Source organism: Lepidochelys olivacea (assembly GCF_965140295.1).
Source record: "Lepidochelys olivacea isolate rLepOli2 genome assembly, chromosome: 7".
NCBI lineage: Eukaryota > Metazoa > Chordata > Testudines > Cheloniidae > Lepidochelys > Lepidochelys olivacea.
In genome coordinates this window covers 57428814-57449134 of record NC_140417.1, presented here as the reverse complement: position 1 = coordinate 57449134, position 20321 = coordinate 57428814, and the positions used below count along the sequence as shown (strand labels likewise).

At 48.5% G+C, this 20321-nt stretch overlaps 1 protein-coding gene across 1 annotated transcript in view; it reads left to right on the top strand.

The window, feature by feature from the left end:
• The window catches only part of LOC311523232 (uncharacterized protein), a 50191-nt gene that overhangs the window by 11392 nt on the left and 18478 nt on the right, over window positions 1-20321 (top strand). The window contains exons 9-10 of the mRNA XM_084633007.1: window positions 290-468; window positions 18942-19130. Of these exons, the coding sequence (XP_084489133.1) occupies window positions 290-468; window positions 18942-19130 (368 nt within the window). The remainder of the gene's footprint in view (window positions 1-289; window positions 469-18941; window positions 19131-20321) is intronic.

Here is a 20321-nt window from a genome sequence, read left to right as displayed (position 1 = left end):
TTCCTCAAACCCCACATCTGCCCACCGGTCTCCACATATTGATTTTTAAGAGGCCACTTTTTATATGGAACTCAGCCTTTAAAACAATCTGTGAGAGGCTTCTAAAGCCCCCAAACACTTCCATACCTTCCCGAACTCTGGCAGATGGCCATTATCCTCCATGTCATTACCCTGAATCACTCTGTGCATCTAACTTTAATCCGGAGGTTTGGTTTCATTGTAACAATATTTAACATATGTTGCAAAGAAAGATCTCCTGCATCTCCTCAACATTGCTTTTTCATTGCAGGGAAACGGATTTGCATGGGAGAGGGTCTGGCTCGGATGGAGATATTTTTGTTACCGACAACGATTTTGCAGAATTTTACCTTGAAATCTCTCGTTGAACCCAAGGACGTTGATATAACTCCAGTGACGAATTTTGGGTCAAATGCACCAAAACCATACCAGCTCTGTGTTTTGCCTCGATAAAGACCATGAAAAGCCACCTCAATGACCTTGAATGAATTTGGTTGTCTATGGTCCTGGATTCATTAATACAGAAATGAACTCATTGTGCTGTAACAGAGACAGATAAATAACCCAGCTTTGTAAGTAATTGGGACTTAACAAAATTAAGTGTAATACCAGAAATAAATATGTAATGGCCCCCAGCCAGGTATAGTGACCCTGCAGTGTTCTCAGATGTGACTGGTTTTGACAAAAGTGGGGTAAGCTTTCAGTTCATTTGTGTGGTAGTTCATTTCCGGTGTAGCATTTTGGAAGCTTAGCTTGGCATGTGCCAACTCCTGTACAATACACTGAGGAGGCTGCAGACTTTTTTATCCCCCAGACCTCATCTTGTCCTACAAATAAATATGCTGTAATTGAAACAGGCTGAAAAAGAATTGCATTGGAGACTATTTTATCCATCCCATTGACATCCACTGCCTTTCCCCAATACCTCATTTGTGAGCGGAATTTGAGCCTGATTTATCAACCTTTACCAGGGTTATAATTAGGAAGGCCAAAAAAGAACTTGAAGAACAGTTAGCCAAAGTCTCAAAAAGTAGTAGCAAAAATGTTTTTAAGTCCATCAGAAGCAGGCAGCCTGCTAAACAACCAGTGGGGCCACTGGATGATCGAGATGCTAAAGGAGCATTCAGGGATGATAAGGCCATTGCGGAGAAACTAAATGAATTCTTTAAGGCCGAAGATGTGAGGGAGATTCCCAAACCTGAGCCATTCTTTTTAGGTGACAGATCTGAGGAACTGTCTCAGATTGAGGTGTCATTAGAGGAGGTTTTGGAACAAATTGATAAATTAAACAGCAATATGTCACCAGGCCCAGACGTCATTCACCCAAGAGTTCTGAAGAAACTCAAAATGTGAAATTGCAGAACTACTAAGTGTGGTTTGTAGCCTATCATTTAAATCAGCTTCTGCACCAAATGACTGGAGGCTAGCGAATGTGATGCCAGTTTTTAAAAAGGGCTCCAGAGGTGACCCCAGCAATTACAGGCCAGTAAGCCTCACTTCAGTACTGGGCAAACTGGTTGAAACTATAGTTGGAGCCCAGTGCGGATACAAAAATGTGGACTCGCATCCGATTCGCATCCATTAGAATCAATGTGCATCCGATCTGCAATCTGCTAGGCATCTTTTATGTGTATCTACGAATCTTTCATGTGAGTGGGGGGAGTGGGATCTTGCAGGGAAGAGGTGATGCGAGGGTGGGGCTTGGGGTAAGGAGTGGTGTGGGGGTGGGGTCTCGAGGAGAAGGGGCAGCACGGGAGCAGAGGCTGTGGGGAAAGGGCGTCACATCACATGCTGCTCTCTGGGATTCGCGAGTGATGGCAGCAGCAGTGTGTGTCGCTTCACAGCGGGGCAGAGGGGTTCCTTTTCGACCAGGCATTCCAGTCCAAAACTGAACACCTGGCAACCATACCCCCGCCCCCTGGGCTGCCCGAGCCAGACACCCTGGGCCAGGCGCTGCTGGTAAGTAGAGCTCTGCATGGCTATATCTGCATCCAATCCACTATTCACAAAAATGGTCCATGGATATCCGCGGATATCAGCGGATTTGCGGAGCTCTAACTTTTGTTTAAGCTGGCCAGTGCCACAGCGCTGCACCACTCCATCTCGGGACATGCCATCCCAGCCATGCCACCCGCCTGGGGAAAATGCCAGGGAGGGAGGTGGGATTGGAGGAGTTTGTGAGTGCTAGGGGGTGGGACTTATTTATAAATGTTTATTACTTTTCAGTTAACCTGAACCATGGCCTTCCCCAGATCCTATTTTCCTGTTCCCAGTAATTCCCTGCTCCGTTCGTTGCTATTCTGGGTATGTCATCCCATCACTGGGGTTTGTGCTATTTACTTTATTGTCCCTCGTGTACCGGCCATTACACGCCTTGCCATCTGTTAGTGTGATCGCTGAGCTTGCAAGGGACGCCACCCTGGCACAGTGCAAAGTCACTTGAGAGGAGGCAACAGGCAGTGGCAGCAGCAAAGGACCTAGCAGCTGACCCACGTCAGGAGAGGGGAGAAGCCACATCAGATATTGGTGATAGCAAGCAGGAGGGAGAGAAAAGGGAGGGAGGAAGGTTAAGCCATATCTTGGGGAGGGGCCACACCAGAAATGGGGGTTCTGTTCTGAGCTCTACCCCTAAGTGGCCAGTTCCTTCTTCATTTGAGGACAGTTACAAACTAACACACCTAGGGGAAAAGAATCCAAAATACAGGTAAGTGGTTGGAGATACTCAGTGAGGAACAAGTCTTGTGGATGGGGGTAGCTGTAGATGTGGTATATCTTGACTTTAGTAAAGCTTCTGATACTGTCCTGCATGACTGTCTCATAAACAAACTAGGGAAATGCAACCTGGATGGAGCTACTATAAGGTGGCTGTAAAACTGGTTGGAAAACCATTCCCAGAGAGTAGTTATCAGTGGTTCACAGTCATGCTGGAAGGACATAACGAGTGAGGTCCCGCAGGGATCAGTTCTGGGTCCAATTCTGTTCAATATCTTCATTAATGATTTAGATAATGGTATAGAGCAGTGGTGGGCAACCTGCAGCCCATGGGCCACATTTGGCTAATCAGGGTAATCTGATTGCGGGCCGCAAGACATTTTGCTGACATTGACGGTCCTCAGGCACGACCCCCCATAGCTCCCAGTTGCCATGGTTCGCTGTTCCCAGCCCATGGGAGCTGCAGGAAGCGGCAGGCTACAAGGATTACCCTGATGGGCCGCAGGTTGCCCACTACTGCCATAGAGAGTATACTTATAAAGTTTGCAGACAATACCAAGCTGGGAGGGGTTGCAAGTGCTTTGGAGGATAGGATTAAAATTCAAAATGATCTGGACAAACTGGAGAAATGGTCTGAAGTAAATAGGATGAAATTCAATAAGGATGAATGCAAAGTACTCCCCTTAGGAAGGAAAAATCAGTTGCACACATACAAAATGGGAAATGACTGCCTGGCAAAGAGTACTGCATAAAGGGATCGGGAGATCATAGTGGACCACAAGTTAAATATGTCATAGTGGACCATAAGCTAAACAGTGTAACGCTGTTGCAAAACAAGCAAACATCATTCTAGGATGTATTAACAGGAGTGTTGTAAGCAAGACACAAATAATAATCCTTCTGCTCTACTGTGCGCTGATTAGGCCTCAACTGGAGGATTGTGTACAGTTCTGAGTGCCACATTTCAGGAAGGATGTGGACAAATTGGAGAGAATCCAGAGAAGAGCTACAAAAATGATTAAAGGTGTAGAAAACATGACCTATGAGGGAAGATTGAAAAAATTGTGCTTGTTTAGTCTGGAAAAGAGGAGACTGAGCGGGGACATAACAGTTGTCAAGTACATGAAAGGTTGTTACAAGGAGGAGGGAGAATTTTTTTTTCTTAACCTCTGAGGATAGGACAAGACGCAATGGACTTAAATTGCACCAAGGGAGATTTAGGTTGGTGTGGTGTTTAGATGTTGCTTGTAATGATGAGAATTAGGAGCACTGGCTGTTGGGAATCTGAAAGGACAGGAAACAGGAAGGAGGGGGGAGGAGTTGAGAGGCTGGGAGAAAGCTACAGAGGGTGCAGCAGCAGCAGCTTGGTAAAGAGGTTTCCACTTTGAAAATAAAGTCCTGTTGAAGCTTGTTAGTACCTTGCATGGTTGATACAACAGTTGGACATTAGAAAAAACTTCCTACCTGTCAGGGTGGTTAAGCACTGGAATAAATTGCCTAGGGAGGTTGTGGAATCTCCATCATTGGAGATTTTTAAAAGCAGGTTAGACAAACAGCTGTCAGGGATGGTCTAGATAATACTTAGTCCTGCCATGAGTACTGGAGACTGGACTAGATGACCTCTGAAGGTCCCTTCCAGTCCTATGATTCTATTACACTAAAAAACATGGGAATAGCAAAATAGATGGATCTGAGTCTGCAATACAAATACAGAGGCAAATCAGCTGGTGTAATTTTGGGCTCTGTGTCCAGAGACACCATGAGGTAGGGAGGTGGTAAGAGTGGGAACTCTAGATGGTGCTGTGAGACCATGTTTAGATCACTGCCCACAATCAGCCACAATTCGGTGCCCGAATATCAGCAAACTGATGGGTATTCAGAGAAGAGAAAACTGGACACCAGAGGGCACTGGGAGTAAGGTGGATGCAGGTTGATTCAGCTCCAAAGCAGCCTACAGAGAATCCCCAAACATTGTACCCTAAACCCCATCACCCGGCCCTGAGAAATATGACTGACTAGAGAAACCCCACCGTGCCCTCTAGCTCTGCATCTTCCTCGCCGAATCCAAAAGAACTGAAAAAATAGAAGAGATCTGCCTCCTCCCCTTCTACAAACACAATGGTGCATGAGCCTGGTGGAGCACAGCTGATGGCTGTACTACAGCCATTGGCCACAAATACTCTTCAAATTAAATCTACAGTTTCCACCCACCAGGCCATCACGACTGAGATTCAGAGTGCACAATAAGCTCTGTCCAGGCTGCTGGGTGAAGCAGAACCCAGGATTTCTGGAGTGGAAGATGATTTTAAAGAGAACATATTACAGTTTATGAAGAACTGTAATGATATCAAGAACGTGAAGACCAAGCTAATTGATCAAGAAATGCACTCACGATGATGTAACATCAGGGTTGTGGGTGTCCCTGAGGGAATAGAGAGACCCTCTGAATTTGTCCCTAAACTGCTAGCTAAGTTGCTGGATCTGCCAGTAGATTTGTTTTGATATAGAACAGGCACACAGGCCCTTGCCCTCAAGCCAGCTCCAGGAGGTTGCCCAAGAGCACTGATTCTGAAGTTCCTGAAGTTTGCTACTAAGGAGCTTATATTGCAGAAATCCAGAGGGGGAAAAACGAGCTGCTATCAGGAGAGCCAGTAATGAGAGCACTACTCTTTCAAAAGTCTGCCCATGATGTGGTTCAATGAGGGCTGCTTTTAACCAAGCAAACAATTGGCCAGAAAGATGGACTTGAAACATTTCATTAAATACCCAGTAATGCTCCATGTTAAGAACGGCAAGAAGATAGTCCAGAGGGTATGATGAGATAACTGGCTCTGGAGATATGGGCAAAGCGGAGGGCAACAAAAATGATTAGGGGGCTGGAGCACATGATTTAGGAGGAGAGGCTGAGGGAACTGGGGTTATTTAGCCTGCAGAAGAGAAGAGTGAGAGGGGATTTGATAGCAGCCTTCAACTACCTGAAGCTCATTTAAAATATTCAGGATTGGACTATTTCTTTGTGTCACAAGACTTGATCAATTCAGTGACTAATTGTGACATTGATACTATTGTATCTGACCATGGTCCTAAACATATGTCTTTTAGGCCCCCAGCGTATGCATCTGCAACTAAAAGGTGGAGTTGAAATACCTCTCTGCTGTTTGGTACCTCATTTGTTAACTCCATACAGAAGAGTTAGACCTTTTTTCAAACAACAAATGCCACAGTCGCTTCATCAGCTGCCACACTTTGGGAAGCCTTTAAAGCAGGGGTTGGCAAACTACGAGCTGCATCTGGCCCTTGAGCTGCTGCCAGGGAATGGGGTCAGGGACTTGCTCCATGCCGCTCCCGGAAGCAGTGGCACGTCCCCACTCCAGCTCCTATGTGTTGGGGCATCCAGGAGGCTCGCATGCTGCCCCTGCCCCAAGTGCTGCCTCCGTAGCTCCTATTGGCCAGCAAATGGGGCTAATGGGAGCTGCAGGGGCGGTGTCTGTGGATAGAGCAGTGTGCAGAGCTGCCTGGCCATGCCTCCATGTAGGAGGCGGAGTGGGGACATGCCGCTGCTTCCGGGAGCTGCTTGAGGTAAGCACTGCCCAGAGCCTGCACCCCGACCCCCTCCCATGCCCCAACCCCTAACCCCAGCCTTGATCCCCCTCATGCCCTCCAAACCTCTTGGTCCCATCCTCCTGCACCCCAGAGCCCGCAGCTGGAGCCCGCACCTCCCCACCCACAACCCAGTCCCCTGCCCCAGCCTGGAGCCCCCTCCTGCACCCTGAACTCCTTATTTCTGGCTCCCAGAGCCCACACCACCAGCTGGAGCCCTCACCCCAACCCCCAATTTCGTGAGCATTCATGGCCCGCCATACAATTTCCATACCCAGATGGGGCCCTCGGACCAAAAAGTTTGCCCACTCCTGCTTTAAAGACTTCATCAGAGGCTGCCTCATCTCTTATGCCACCTTTAAAAAGAAATGGAGAGAATATAAAATTGATAGCCTTGTAATGGAAACTAAGCCCTGGTCTACACTAGGACTTTAGGTCAAATTTAGCAGCATTAAATCGATGTAAACCTGCACCCGTCCACACAATGAAGCTCTTTTTTTCGACTTAAAGGGCTCTTAAAATCAATTTCCTTACTCCACCCCTGACAAGTGGATTAGCACTTAAATCATAGAATCATAGAATATCAGGGTTGGAAGGGACCCCAGAAGGTCATCTAGTCCAACCCCCTGCTCAAAGCAGGACCAATTCCCAGTTAAATCATCCCAGCCCAGGGCCTTGTCAAGCCCAGGGCCTTGCCGGGTCGAATTTGGGGTACTGTGGACACAATTCGACGATATTGGCGTCCGGGAGCTATCCCAGAGTGCTCCATTGTGACCACTCTGGACAGCACTCTCAACTCAGATGCACTGGCCAGGTAGACAGGAAAAGAACCGTGAACTTTTGAATCTCATTTCCTGTTTGGCCAGTGTGGCAAGCTGCAGGTGACCATGCAGAGCTCATCAGCAGAGGGGATCTGATCGCTGTATGGGGAGAGGAATCCGTGCTATCAGAACTCCGTTCCAGTTTTCGAAATGCCAAAACCTTTGTCAAAATCTCCCAGGGCATGAAGGACAGAGGCCATAACAGGGACCCGAAGCAGTGCCGCGTGAAACTTAAGGAGCTGAGGCAAGCCTACCAGAAAACCAGAGAGGCGAATGGCCGCTCCGGGTCAGAGCCCCAAACATGCTGCTTCTATGATGAGCTGCATGCCATTTTAGGGGGTTCAGCCACCACTACCCCAGCTGTGTTGTTTGACTCCTTCAATGGGGATGGAGGCAACACGGAAGCAGGTTTTGGGGACGAAGAAGAAGATGATGATGATTGATGATGAGGTTGTAGATAGCTCACAGCAAGCAAGCAGAGAAACGGTTTTCCCGACAGCCAGGAACTGTTTCTCACCCTGGACCTCTGGAGCCAATACCCCCCGAACCAACCCAAGGCTGCCTCCTGGATCCGGCAGGCGGAGAAAGGACCTCCAGTGAGTGTACCTTTTCAGGTTTCAGAGTAACAGCCGTGTTAGTCTGTATTCGCAAAAAGAAAAGGAGTACTTGTGGCACCTTAGAGACTAACCAATTTATTAGAGCATAAGCTTTCGTGAGCTACAGCTCACTTCATCAGATGCATATCGTGGAAACTGCAGCAGACTTTATATATACACAGAGAATATGAACCAATACCTCCTCCCACCCCACTGTCCTGCTGGTAATAGCTTATCTAAAGTGATCATCAGGTGGGCCATTTCCAGCACAAATCCAGGTTTCTCACCCTCCACCCCCCGACACAAATTCACTCTCCTGCTGGTGATAGCCCATCCAAAGTGACAACTCTTTACACAATGTGCATGACAATCAAGTTGGGCTATTTCCTGCACAAATCCAGGTTTTCTCACATCCCCCCCACCCCCATACACACACAAACTCACTCTCCTGCTGGTAATAGCTCATCCAAACTGACCACTCTTCAAGTTTAAATCCAAGTTAAACCAGAACATCTGGGGGGGGGGTAGGAAAAAACAAGAGGAAACAGGCTACCTTGCATAATGACTTAGCCACTCCAAGTCTCTATTTAAGCCTAAATTAATAGTATCCAATTTGCAAATGAATTCCAATTCAGCAGTTTCTCGCTGGAGTCTGGATTTGAAGTTTTTTTGTTTTAAGATAGCGACCTTCATGTCTGTGATTGCGTGACCAGAGAGATTGAAGTGTTCTCCGACTGGTTTATGAATGTTATAATTCTTGACATCTGATTTGTGTCCATTTATTCTTTTACGTAGAGACTGTCCAGTTTGACCAATGTACATGGCGGAGGGGCATTGCTGGCACATGATGGCATATATCACATTGGTGGATGTGCAGGTGAACGAGCCTCTGATAGTGTGGCTGATGTTATTAGGCCCTGTGATGGTGTCCCCTGAATAGATATGTGGGCACAATTGGCAACGGGCTTTGTTGCAAGGATAAGTTCCTGGGTTAGTGGTTCTGTTGTGTGGTATGTGGTTGTTGGTGAGTATTTGCTTCAGGTTGCGGGGCTGTCTGTAGGCAAGGACTGGCCTGTCTCCCAAGATTTGTGAGAGTGTTGGGTCATCCTTTAGGATAGGTTATAGATCCTTAATAATGCGTTGGAGGGGTTTTAGTTGGGGGCTGAAGGTGACGGCTAGTGGCGTTCTGTTATTTTCTTTGTTAGGCCTGTCCTGTAGTAGGTAACTTCTGGGAACTCTTCTGGCTCTATCAATCTGTTTCTTTACTTCAGGAGGTGGGTATTGTCGTTGTAAGAATGCTTGACAGAGATCTTGTAGGTGTTTGTCTCTGTCTGAGGGGTTGGAGCAAATGCGGTTGTATCGCAGAGCTTGGCTGTAGATGATGGATCGTGTGGTGTGGTCAGGGTGAAAGCTGGAGGCATGCAGGTAGGAATAGCGGTCAGTAGGTTTCCGGTATAGGGTGGTGTTTATGTGACCATTGTTTATTAGCACTGTAGTGTCCAGGAAGTGGATCTCTTGTGTGGACTGGACCAGGCTGAGGTTGGTGGTGGGATGGAAATTGTTGAAATCATGGTGGAATTCCTCAAGGGCTTCTTTTCCATGGGTCCAGATGATGAAGATGTCATCAATATAGCGCAAGTAGAGTAGGGGCTTTAGGGGACGAGAGCTGAGGAAGCGTTGTTCTAAATCAGCCATAAAAATGTTGGCATACTGTGGGGCCATGCGGGTACCCATAGCAGTGCCGCTGATCTGAAGGTATACATTGTCCCCAAATGTGAAGTAGTTATGGGTAAGGACAAAGTCACAAAGTTCAGCCACCAGGTTAGCCGTGACATTATCGGGGATAGTGTTCTTGACGGCTTGTAGTCCATCTTTGTGTGGAATGTTGGTGTAGAGGGCTTCTACATCCATAGTGGCCAGGATGGTGTTATCAGGAAGATCACCGACGGATTGAAGTTTCCTCAGGAAGTCAGTGGTGTCTCGAAGGTAGCTGGGAGTGCTGGTAGCGTAGGGCCTGAGGAGGGAGTCTACATAGCCAGACAATCCTGCTGTCAGGGTGCCAATGCCTGAGATGATGGGGCGCCCAGGATTTCCAGGTTTATGGATCTTGGGTAGTAGATAGAATATCCCAGGTCGGGGTTCCAGGGGTGTGTCTGTGCGGATTTGATCTTGTGCTTTTTCAGGAAGTTTCTTGAGCAAATGCTGTAGTTGCTTTTGGTAACTCTCAGTGGGATCAGAGGGTAATGGCTTGTAGAAACTCGTGTTGGAGAGCTGCCGAGCAGCCTCTTGTTCATATTGTTCATAGCCTCTTGTTCATATATTTAAAATACTATACATGGTTTAAAAGCAAGCATGTGAAAGGATTAATTTGCCCTGGCATTCGCGGCTCTCCTGGATGTACTCCCAAAGCCTTTGCAAAAGGTTTCTGGAGAGGGCAGCCTTATTGCATCTTCCATGGTAGGACGCTTTACCACTCCAGGCTAGTAGCATGTACTCGGGACTCATTGTAGAACAAAGCATTGCAGTGTATGTTTGCTGGCATTCAAACAACATCCGTTCTTTATCTCTCTGTGTTATCTTCAGGAGAGTGAGATATCATTCATGGTCACCTGGTTGAAATAGAGTGCTTTTCTTCAGGGGACACTCAGAGGTGCCCATTCCTGCTGGGCTGTTTGCCTGTGGCTGAACAGAAATGTTCCCCGCTGTTAGCCACGGGGAAGAGGGATGGTTGAAGGGGTAGTCACATGGTGGGGGGAGGCAAAATGCGACCTTGTAATGAAAGCACATGTGCTATGTATGTAATGTTAACAGCAAGGTTTACCCTGAAAGAGTGTAGCCATTGTTTTATAAATTGTGTCTTTTTAAATACCTCTGTCCCTTTTTTTTCTCCACCAGCTGCATGTGTTTCAATGATCACAGGATCTTCTCCTTCCCAGAGGCTAGTGAAGATTAGAAAGGAAAAAAAAACCACACTCGTGATAAAATGTTCTCTGAGCTCATGCTGTCCTCCCACACTGACAGAGCACAGATGAATGCGTGGAGGCAAATAATGTCAGAGTGCAGGAAAGCACAGAATGACCGGGAGGAGAGGTGGTGGGCTGAAGAGAGTAAGTGGCAGGCTGAAGCTCAAATGTGGCGGCAGCGTGATGAGAGGAGGCAGGATTCAATGCTGAGGCTGCTGGAGGATCAAACCAGTATGCTCCAGTGTATGGTTGAGCTGCAGCAAAGGCAGCTGGAGCACAGACTGCTGCTACAGCCCCTGTGGAACCAACCACCCTTCTCCCCAAGTTCCATAGCCTCCTCACCCAGACGCCCAAGAACGCAGTGCGGGGGCCTCTGGCCAACCAGCCACTCCACCACAGAGGATTGCGCAAAAAACAGAAGGCTGGCATTCAATAAATTTTAAAGTTGTAACCTTTTAAAGTGCTGTGTGGCATTTTCCTTCCCTCCTCCACCACCCCTCCTGGGCTACCTTGGTAGTCATCCCCCTATTTGTGTGATGAATGAATAAAGAATGCATGAATGTGTAGCAACAATGACTTTATTGCCTCTGCAAGCGGTGATCGAAGGGAGGAGGGGAAGGTGGTTAGCTTACAGGGAAGTAGAGTGAACCAAGGGGCGGGGGGTTTCATCAAAGAGAAGCAAACAGATCTTTCACACCGTAGCCTGTCCAGTCATGAAACTGGTTTTCAAAGCTTCTCTGATGCGTACCACGCCCTCCTGTGCTCTTCTAACCACCCTCGTGTCTGGCTGCACGTAACCAGCAGCCAGGCGATTTGCCTCAACCTCCCACCCCACCATAAACATCTCCCCCTTACTCTCACAGATATTTTGGAGCGCACAGCAAGCAGTAATAACAGTGGGAATATTGGTTTCGCTGAGGTCTAAGCGAGTCAGTAAACTGCGCCAGCGCGCCTTTAAACGTCCAAATGCACATTCTACCGCCATTCTGCACTTGCTCAGCCTGTAGTTGAATAGCTCCTGACTACTGTCCAGGCTGCCTGTGTACGGCTTCATGAGCCATGGCATTAAGGGGTAGGCTGGGTCCCCAAGGATACATATAGGCATTTCAACATCCCCAACAGTTATTTTCTGGTCTGGGAAGAAAGTCCCTTCCTGCAGCTTTTGAAACAGACCAGAGTTCCTGAAGATGCGAGCGTCATGTACCTTTCCCGGCCATGTACCTTTCCCACGTACCGTCATGTACCTTTCCCACGTTGATGTTGGTGAAACGTCCCTTCTGATCCACCAGAGCTTGCAGCACTATTGAAAAGTACCCCTTGCGGTTTATGTACTCGCTGGCTTGGTGCTCTGGTGCCAAGATAGGGCTATGGGTTCCGTCTATGGCCCCACCACAGTTAGGGAATCCCATTGCAGCAAAGCCATCCACTATGACCTGCACGTTTCCCAGGGTCACTACCCTTGATATCAGCAGATCTTTGATTGCATTGGCTACTTGCATCACAGCAGCCCCCACAGTAGATTTGCCCACTCCAAATTGATTCCCAACTGACCGGTAGCTGTCTGGCGTTGCAAGCTTCCACAGGGCTATCGCCACTCGCTTCTCAACTGTGAGGGCTGCTCTCATCTTGGTATTCATGCGCTTCAGGGCAGGAAAAAGCAAGTCACAAAGTTCCATGAAAGTGCCCTTATGCATGCGAAAGTTTCACAGCCACTGGGAATCGTCCCAGACCTGCAACACTGTGCGGTCCCACCAGTCTGTGCTTGTTTCCCGAGCCCAGAATCGGCGTTCCACAGCATGAACCTGCCCCATTAGCACCATGATGCATGCATTGGCAGGGCCCATGTTTTCAGAGAAATCTGTGTCCATGTCCTGATCACTCACGTGACCGCACTGACGTCACCTCCTCACCCGGTATCGCTCTGCCAGGTTCTGGTGCTGCATATACTGCTGGATAATGCGTGTGGTGTTTAATGTGCTCCTAATTGCCAAAGTGAGCTGAGCAGCCTCCATGGTTGTCTTGGTATGGCGTCCGCACAGAACGATTGTCTGCCGTTGCTCTGATGGGGGAGGGGCGACTGACAACATGGCTTACAGGGAATTAAAATCAACAAAGGGGTTGGCTTTACATCAAGAAGTATTTCAGGCAGGACTTCACGGAGGGTTCCAATAAGAAATGGTGCACCTAAGTAATTGTTCTTATTGGAACAAGCAGATTGGTCTGGCCTCTGATTGATACATGGCTAGATTTACCTCTCTGCACCTTCTCTATGAGTGACTGCAGTGTGACCTAGAGGAATGAGTCCCCTAGACGGGGCGGGGGTGGGAAGCAAATGCGTACAAAACAAATCTGGTCTATTTCTTGTTTTGATCCACTCCATCTACCTTTTACATCTTTGGCTGGCAGCAGACGGTGCAGAAGGACTGCAAGCCATCCACATCTCACGGCTGCTCGGCAGAAGATGGTATAATAGGACTGCTAGCCATCCTCATCTCTTGCCTGCCCGGCAGAAGATGGTACAATAGGACTGCTAGCAATCCGTATTGCCTGCCTGCTCACCATAAGATGGTTCAATAGGACTTCCTGCAGGATTAAAGAGAATGACCTGGTCAAGTCACTTCTAATGTAGACCCTGCACCCATGTCTGCCCAGGCGCTCCTGGCCGATGTGGCCAGGAGCACCTCGGACATGACGATGACGGCTACCAGTCCTATTGTACCATCTGCTGCCACAAGGCAAGGGGTTGCTGCTGCTGTGTAGCAATGCAGTACCAAGTCTGCCAGCACCCAGGAGACATACCGTGACGGTTACCTGAGCGGGCTCCATGCTTGCTGTGGTATGGCATCTGCACAGGTAACTCAAGAAAAAAGGCGCGAAACGATTGTCTGCTGCTGCTGTCATGGAGGGAGGGAGGGAAGGGGGGGCCTGACGATATGTACCCAGAACCACCCGTGACAATGTTTTAGCCCCATCAGGCATTGGGATCTCAACCCAGAATTCCAATGGGCAGTGGAGACTGCGGGAACTGTGGGATAGCTACCCACAGTGCAACACTCCGGAAGTCGACGCTTGCCTCGGTACTGTGGAAGCACTCCGCCGAGTTAATGCACTTAGAGCATTTTCTGTGGGGACACACACACTCGAATATATAAAAATGATTTCTAAGGGTATGTCTACACTACGAAATTAGGTCGAATTTATAGAAGTCGGTTCTTTAGAAATCGGTTTTATATATTCGAGTGTGTGTGTCCCCACAGAAAATGCTCTAAGTGCATTAAGTGCATTAACTCGGCGGAGCGCTTCCACCGTACCGAGGCAAGCGTCGACTTCCGGAGCGTTGCACTGTGGGTAGCTATCCCACAGTTCCCGCAGTCTCCGCTGCCCATTGGAATTCTGGGTTGAGATCCCAATGCCTGATGGGGCTAAAACATTGTCGCGGGTGGTTCTGGGTACATATCGTCAGGCCCCCGTTCCCTCCCTCCCCCCGTGAAAGCAAGGGCAGACAATCATTTCGCGCCTTTTTTCTGTGTGGACGCCATACCAAGGCAAGCATGGAGGCCGCTCAGCTCACTTTGGCAATTAGGAGCACATTAAACACCACACGCATTATCCAGCAGTATATGCAGCACCAGAATATGGCAACGCGATACCGGGCGAGGAGGCGACGTCCGCGCGGTCCCGTGAGTGATCAGGACATGGACACAGATTTCTCTGAAAGCATGGGACCTGACAATGCATGCATCATGGTGCTAATGGGGCAGGTTCATGCTGTGGAACGCCGATTCTGGGCTCGGGAAACAAGCACAGACTGGTGGGACCGCACAGTGTTGCAGGTCTGGGACGATTCCCAGTGGCTGCGAAACTTTCGCATGCGTAGGGGCACTTTCATGGAACTTTGTGACTTGCTTTCCCCTGCCCTGAAGCACATGAATACCAAGATGAGAGCAGCCCTCACAGTTGAGAAGCGAGTGGCGATAGCCCTGTGGAAGCTTGCAACGCTAGACAGCTACCGGTCAGTTGGGAATCAATTTGGAGTGGGCAAATCTACTGTGGGGGCTGCTGTGATGCAAGTAGCCCACGCAATCAAAGATCTGCTGATATCAAGGGTAGTGACTCTGGGAAATGTGCAGGTCATAGTGGATGGCTTTGCTGCAATGGGATTCCCTAACTGTGGTGGGGCTATAGACGGAACCCATATCCCTATCTTGGCACCGGAGCACCAAGCCGCCGAGTACATAAACCGCAAGGGGTACTTTTCGATAGTGCTGCAAGCTCTGGTGGATCACAAGGGACGTTTCACCAACATCAACGTGGGATGGCTGGGAAAGGTGCATGATGCTCGCATCTTCAGGAACTCTGGTCTGTTTCAAAAGCTGCAGGAAGGGACTTTATTCCCAGACCAGAAAATAACTATTGGGGATGTTGAAATGCCTATATGTATCCTTGGGGACCCAGCCTACCCCTTAATGCCATGGCTCATGAAGCCGTACACAGGCAGCCTGGACAGTAGTCAGGAGCTGTTCAACTACAGGCTGAGCAAGTGCAGAATGGTGGAAGAATGTGCATTTGGACGTTTAAAGGCGCGCTGGCGCAGTTTACTGACTCGCTTAGACCTCAGCGAAACCAATATTCCCACTGTTATTACTGCTTGCTGTGCACTCCAAAATATCTGTGAGAGTAAGGGGGAGACATTTATGGTGGGGTGGGAGGTTGAGGCAAATCGCCTAGCTGCTGGTTACGCGCAGCCAGACACCAGGGCGGTTAGAAGAGCACAGAAGGGCGCGGTACGCATCAGAGAAGCTTTGAAAACCAGTTTCATGACTGGCCAGGCTACGGTGTGAAAGTTCTGTTTGTTTCTCCTTGATGAAACCCCCCGCCCCTTGGTTCACTCTACTTCCCTGTAAGCTACCCACCCTCCCCTCCTCCCTTTAATCATTGCTTGCAGAGGCAATAAAGTCATTGCTGCTTCACAGTCATGCATTCGTTATTCATTCATCACACAAATAGGGGGATGACTACCAAGGTAGCCCAGGAGGGGTGGTGGAGGAGGGAAGGAAAATGCCACACAGCACTTTAAAAGGTTACAACTTTAAAATTTATTGAATGACAGCCTTCTTTTTTTTGGGCAATCCTCTGTGGTGGAGTGGCTGGTTGGCCGGAGGCCCCCCCACCGCGTTCTTGGGCGTCTGGGTGTGGAGGCTATGGAACTTGGGGAGGAGGGCGGTTGGTTACAGAGGGGCAGCAGTGGCAGTCTGTGCTCCAGCTGCCTTTGCTGCAGCTCAACCATACACTGGAGCATACTGGTTTGGTCCTGCAGCAGCCTCAGCATTGAATCCTGCCTCCTCTCATCACGCTGCCGCCACATTTGAGCTTCAGCCCTGTCTTCAGCCCGCCACTCTCCTCCCGGTCATTTTGTGCTTTCCTGCACTCTGACATTATTTGCCTCCACGCATTCGTCTGTGCTCTGTCAGTGTGGGAGGACAGCATGAGCTCGGAGAACATTTCATCGCTAGTGCGTTTTTTTTTCTTTCTAATCTTCACTAGCCTCTGGGAAGGAGAAGATCCTGTGATCATTGAAACACATGCAGCTGGTGGAGAAAAAAAAAGGGACAGCGGTATTTAAAAAGACACATTTTATAAAACAGTCGCTACACTCTTTCAGGGTAAACCTTGCTGTTAACATTACATACATAGCACATGTGCTTTCGTTACAAGGTCGCATTTTGCCTCCTCCCACCGTGTGACTACCCCCTCAACCTTCCCCCCTCCCTGTGGCTAACAGCAGGGAACATTTCTGTTTAGCCACAGGCAAACAGCCCAGCAGGAATTGGCTCCTCTGAGTGTCCCCTGAAGAAAAGCACTCTATTTCAACCAGGTGACCATGAATTATATCTCACTCTCCTGAGGATAACACAGAGAGATAAAGAACGGATTTTGGTTGAATGCCAGCAAACATACACTGCAATGCTTTGTTCTACAGTGATTCCCGAGTACGTGTTACTGGCCTGGAGTGGTAAAGTGTCCTACCATGAAGGACGAAATAAGGCTGCCCTCCCCAGAAACCTTTTGCAAAGGCTTTAGGACTACATCTAGGAGAACCGCAAATGCCAGGGCAAAGTAATCCTTTCACATGCTTGCTTTTAAACCATGTATAGCATTTTAAAAGGTACACTCACCGGAGGTCCCTTCTCCGCCTGCTGGGTCCAGGAGGCAGCCTTGGGTGGGTTCGGGGGGTACTGGCTCCAGGTCTAGGGTGAGAAACAGTTCCTGGCTGTCGGGAAAACCGGTTTCTCCGCTTGCTTGCTGTGAGCTATCTACAACCTCCTCCTCCTCATCATCATCTTCGTCCCCAAAACCTACTTCCGTACTGCCTCCATCTCCATTGAAGGAGTCAAACAACACGGCTGGGGTAGTGGTGGCTGAACCCCTTAAAATGGCATGCAGCTCATCATAGAAGCGGCATGTTTGGGGCTCTGACCCAGAGCGGCTGTTCGCCTCTCTGGTTTTCTGGTAGGCTTGCCTCAGCTCCTTCAGTTTCACGCGGCACTGCTTCGGGTCCCTGTTATGGCCTCTGTCCTTCATGCCCTGGGAGATTTTCACAAATGTTTTGGCATTTCGAAAACTGGAACGGAGTTCTGATAGCACAGATTCCTCTCCCCAAACAGCGATCAGATCCCGTACCTCCCGTTCGGTCCATGCTGGAGCTCTTTTGCGATTCTGGGACTCCATCATGGTCACCTGTGCTGATGAGCTCTGCATGGTCACCTGCAGCTTGCCACGCTGGCCAAACAGGAAATGAGATTCAAAAGTTTGCGGTTCTTTTCCTGTCTACCTGGCCAGTGCATCTGAGTTGAGAGTGCTGTCCAGAGCCGTCAGAACGGAGCACTCTGGGATAGCTCCCGGAGGCCAATACCATCGAATTGTGTCCACAGTACCCCAAATTCGAGCCGGCAACGTCGATTTAAGCGCTAATCCACTTGTCAGGGGTGGAGTAAGGAAATCGATTTTAAGAGCCCTTTAAGTCGAAATAAAGGGCTTCATTGTGTGGACGGGTGCAGGTTTAAATCGATTTAATGCTGCTAAATTTGACCTAAAGTCCTAGTGTAGACCAGGGCTAAAAAACCAACTTCTATAAATTCGACCTAATTTCATAGTGTAGACATACCCTAAGGCCTTGGATGTAGACTGTGATTCTATCCTTTCTCCAGAGAAACTCAGAACCCTCATCAATCTAAGCTATGAAATCAACAAACTTCTGTCCCAAAAGGCTGAGTTTGCTTTATTCTGTTTGAAGCAAAACTACTTGGAATTTGGCAAGAGAGCTGGCAAGCTGTTGACACACACATTTAAGCAAAAGGCTTTCAGAAATAAGATTGCTCCTGTTCATGATAGTAGCAATAAATTATATACAACACAGTCAGATATTAATAAACAGTTTCATCTAAATGATATTTAGCTGAAGAAGAAATCAGTGAAGAGGCCCTAGATAATTTCTTTTGGTAGACTGTCTCTGCCACAGTTCTCTGACTCTCGGAAGGAACTTTTAGATGCCTCTGCAAGAGGCTCTTTGGGGCTGCTCCTGGCCCTGCCCCAGGAAAAAACCCTGGTGATGGCGGCTCCTGCCCCACCCTCTGCCAGTTGCAGGCATACTTAGCACCTGTCTCAGGCAGCAGTGCTTTAGACTCCTCACACCTGTGTCTTAAGTTGGCCAGTGGGCCTGGGAGGGCAACAAGAGGAAAAGCCAAGATGGTGGCCGGCTCAGAGAGGGGCTGGCAGGGGAGGGGGTGTAACAGCAGTTTTCTCAGCTGTTAATTCTTTTCCTCCAGCCTCAATCTGAATCCTGCATAGCAGCATGAAAGGCACTCACCATTGTATGTTCCAGCTGGCACCATGCCTCTCAAGATACATGCAGATGGAGGATGGTGAGTTCATGGAAGTTTGGAGAGCCTTAGAAGATTTCACATAATGATTAATTATTTTGCTCTGTCACTGAGTACACAAGGGGCAAACACAGATGATCAGCAAACAAAGGTTCAAAGGAGTTCATTCCTAGTTTGTCAATATCCAGTAACCCTTCGTTAGCCCTAGATAATCTTGTTGACCCAGAAGAATTGAGAACTGCAATTGGCTAATTGCTTGCACTTTCCATTGTACTTTTGCACCGTACAGTATATAAAAGATGGATTCTGAAATACAAAGTAATCCCCTGTTAGAACCCAGAATAATTGTTACACTCTGCAATGGAACCTCTGGGAGCAACAAGTGTTTTCCTGGTGATTTGTGTCTCTTGCCTTCTTTTCCTTTCAGCATGGAAAAAGGTGTCTGGAAGTGGGAAGCTGCCACCTGGCCCTGTTGCTTTTCCCATCATAGGGAACACGCTGCAGCTGAATATGAGGAACTTGCCCCAATCTATACATGAGGTAAGGGGGCTTTCTCCGTATCCAGGGCTTTGGCTCAGGTGGGTTTTAAGCAGAGACTGTGGAAAGAGAACTCTGAAATTTCTGGGGTTTGCAGAGTGGCTCAACTCCTCATGTTTGAGGCTAAATATTTTTTCCACAGAAATATTTAATCTTGAATGCTAGATACAACCTGTTCCTGGCAATGTGTTATTTTTATGATAATGTGTCTTATTCACAGGTAAACCAGAATACACCCTCTCACTTGTGCTGCAGCCTGTACAGGTTGTGCTGCAGTGGGGAGTGTGGTCTGGTGGTTAAGCAGGGAAGCAGACAGCAGCCCTAGGTTCTGGTCCCAGCTCCGCAATTGATTACATGTGTGTGCCTGGGGAAACCACCAAAGTTCTTTGTATGTTTCCCTCTTGTAAAATTGATCTAATGATACTTGCCTTCTTCACAGGACAAGGGTAAGGCCTAGACTGTTGCTCTATTCTGTAAAGTTGACATATCCCTCCTGGGTGGAGATCCAGAAAGGACAGTGATTGTAGAGGGGCTCCTCTCCCCACACACATCCAGGGGTAAATTGCCTTATAGGAGGACTCAGGTCCAGTGTTCTGGTGGACTCACCTTTCCTTGGCAGCTGCTCCAGAGAGAGAGTGAGACTGACTCTATATCCTAGTGGTTAGGCCTAGGTCGCTCACCCAGGATGTGGGAGACCCAAGTTCCTTTCCCAATGACTGTTCACTTATTGATATGCAATGGAACAGCTTCAACAGGAAAGATGGAGAGAGTCCTGCTCCAGAATGACCCACAGCGTGGTGGTTTAGGGCACTCTCCAAAGAGAGGGGAGACCTGGATTCAGATCCCTTCTTCACATCAGGTATGGGGGGGAATTAAACCCGGCTCTCCCACATCTCAGGTGAGTAGCATTCCCACTAAACTAAAAGTGATTGGGGCGGGAGAGGGGGGAGGCACCTCCTCCTCCTTTTCTGGTGCATGTTGTATGGATCTAATCTGTTAGGTGAGCTTTAAGAGCAGATGAGCGAGGGAGGGCAACACTGCATTTGAGGATCAAGACAGGCTGGCTCGGGCGTGTGTTAGGCGCTGGCCATAAGGACTGAGGTAGCCGTGTGCATGAGAGCTCTTCCATCAGTTTGTAATTAGATCCACTCTCCTTCTTATTCTTAAGTGGATTTAGTAAAAACGTATTGGTCC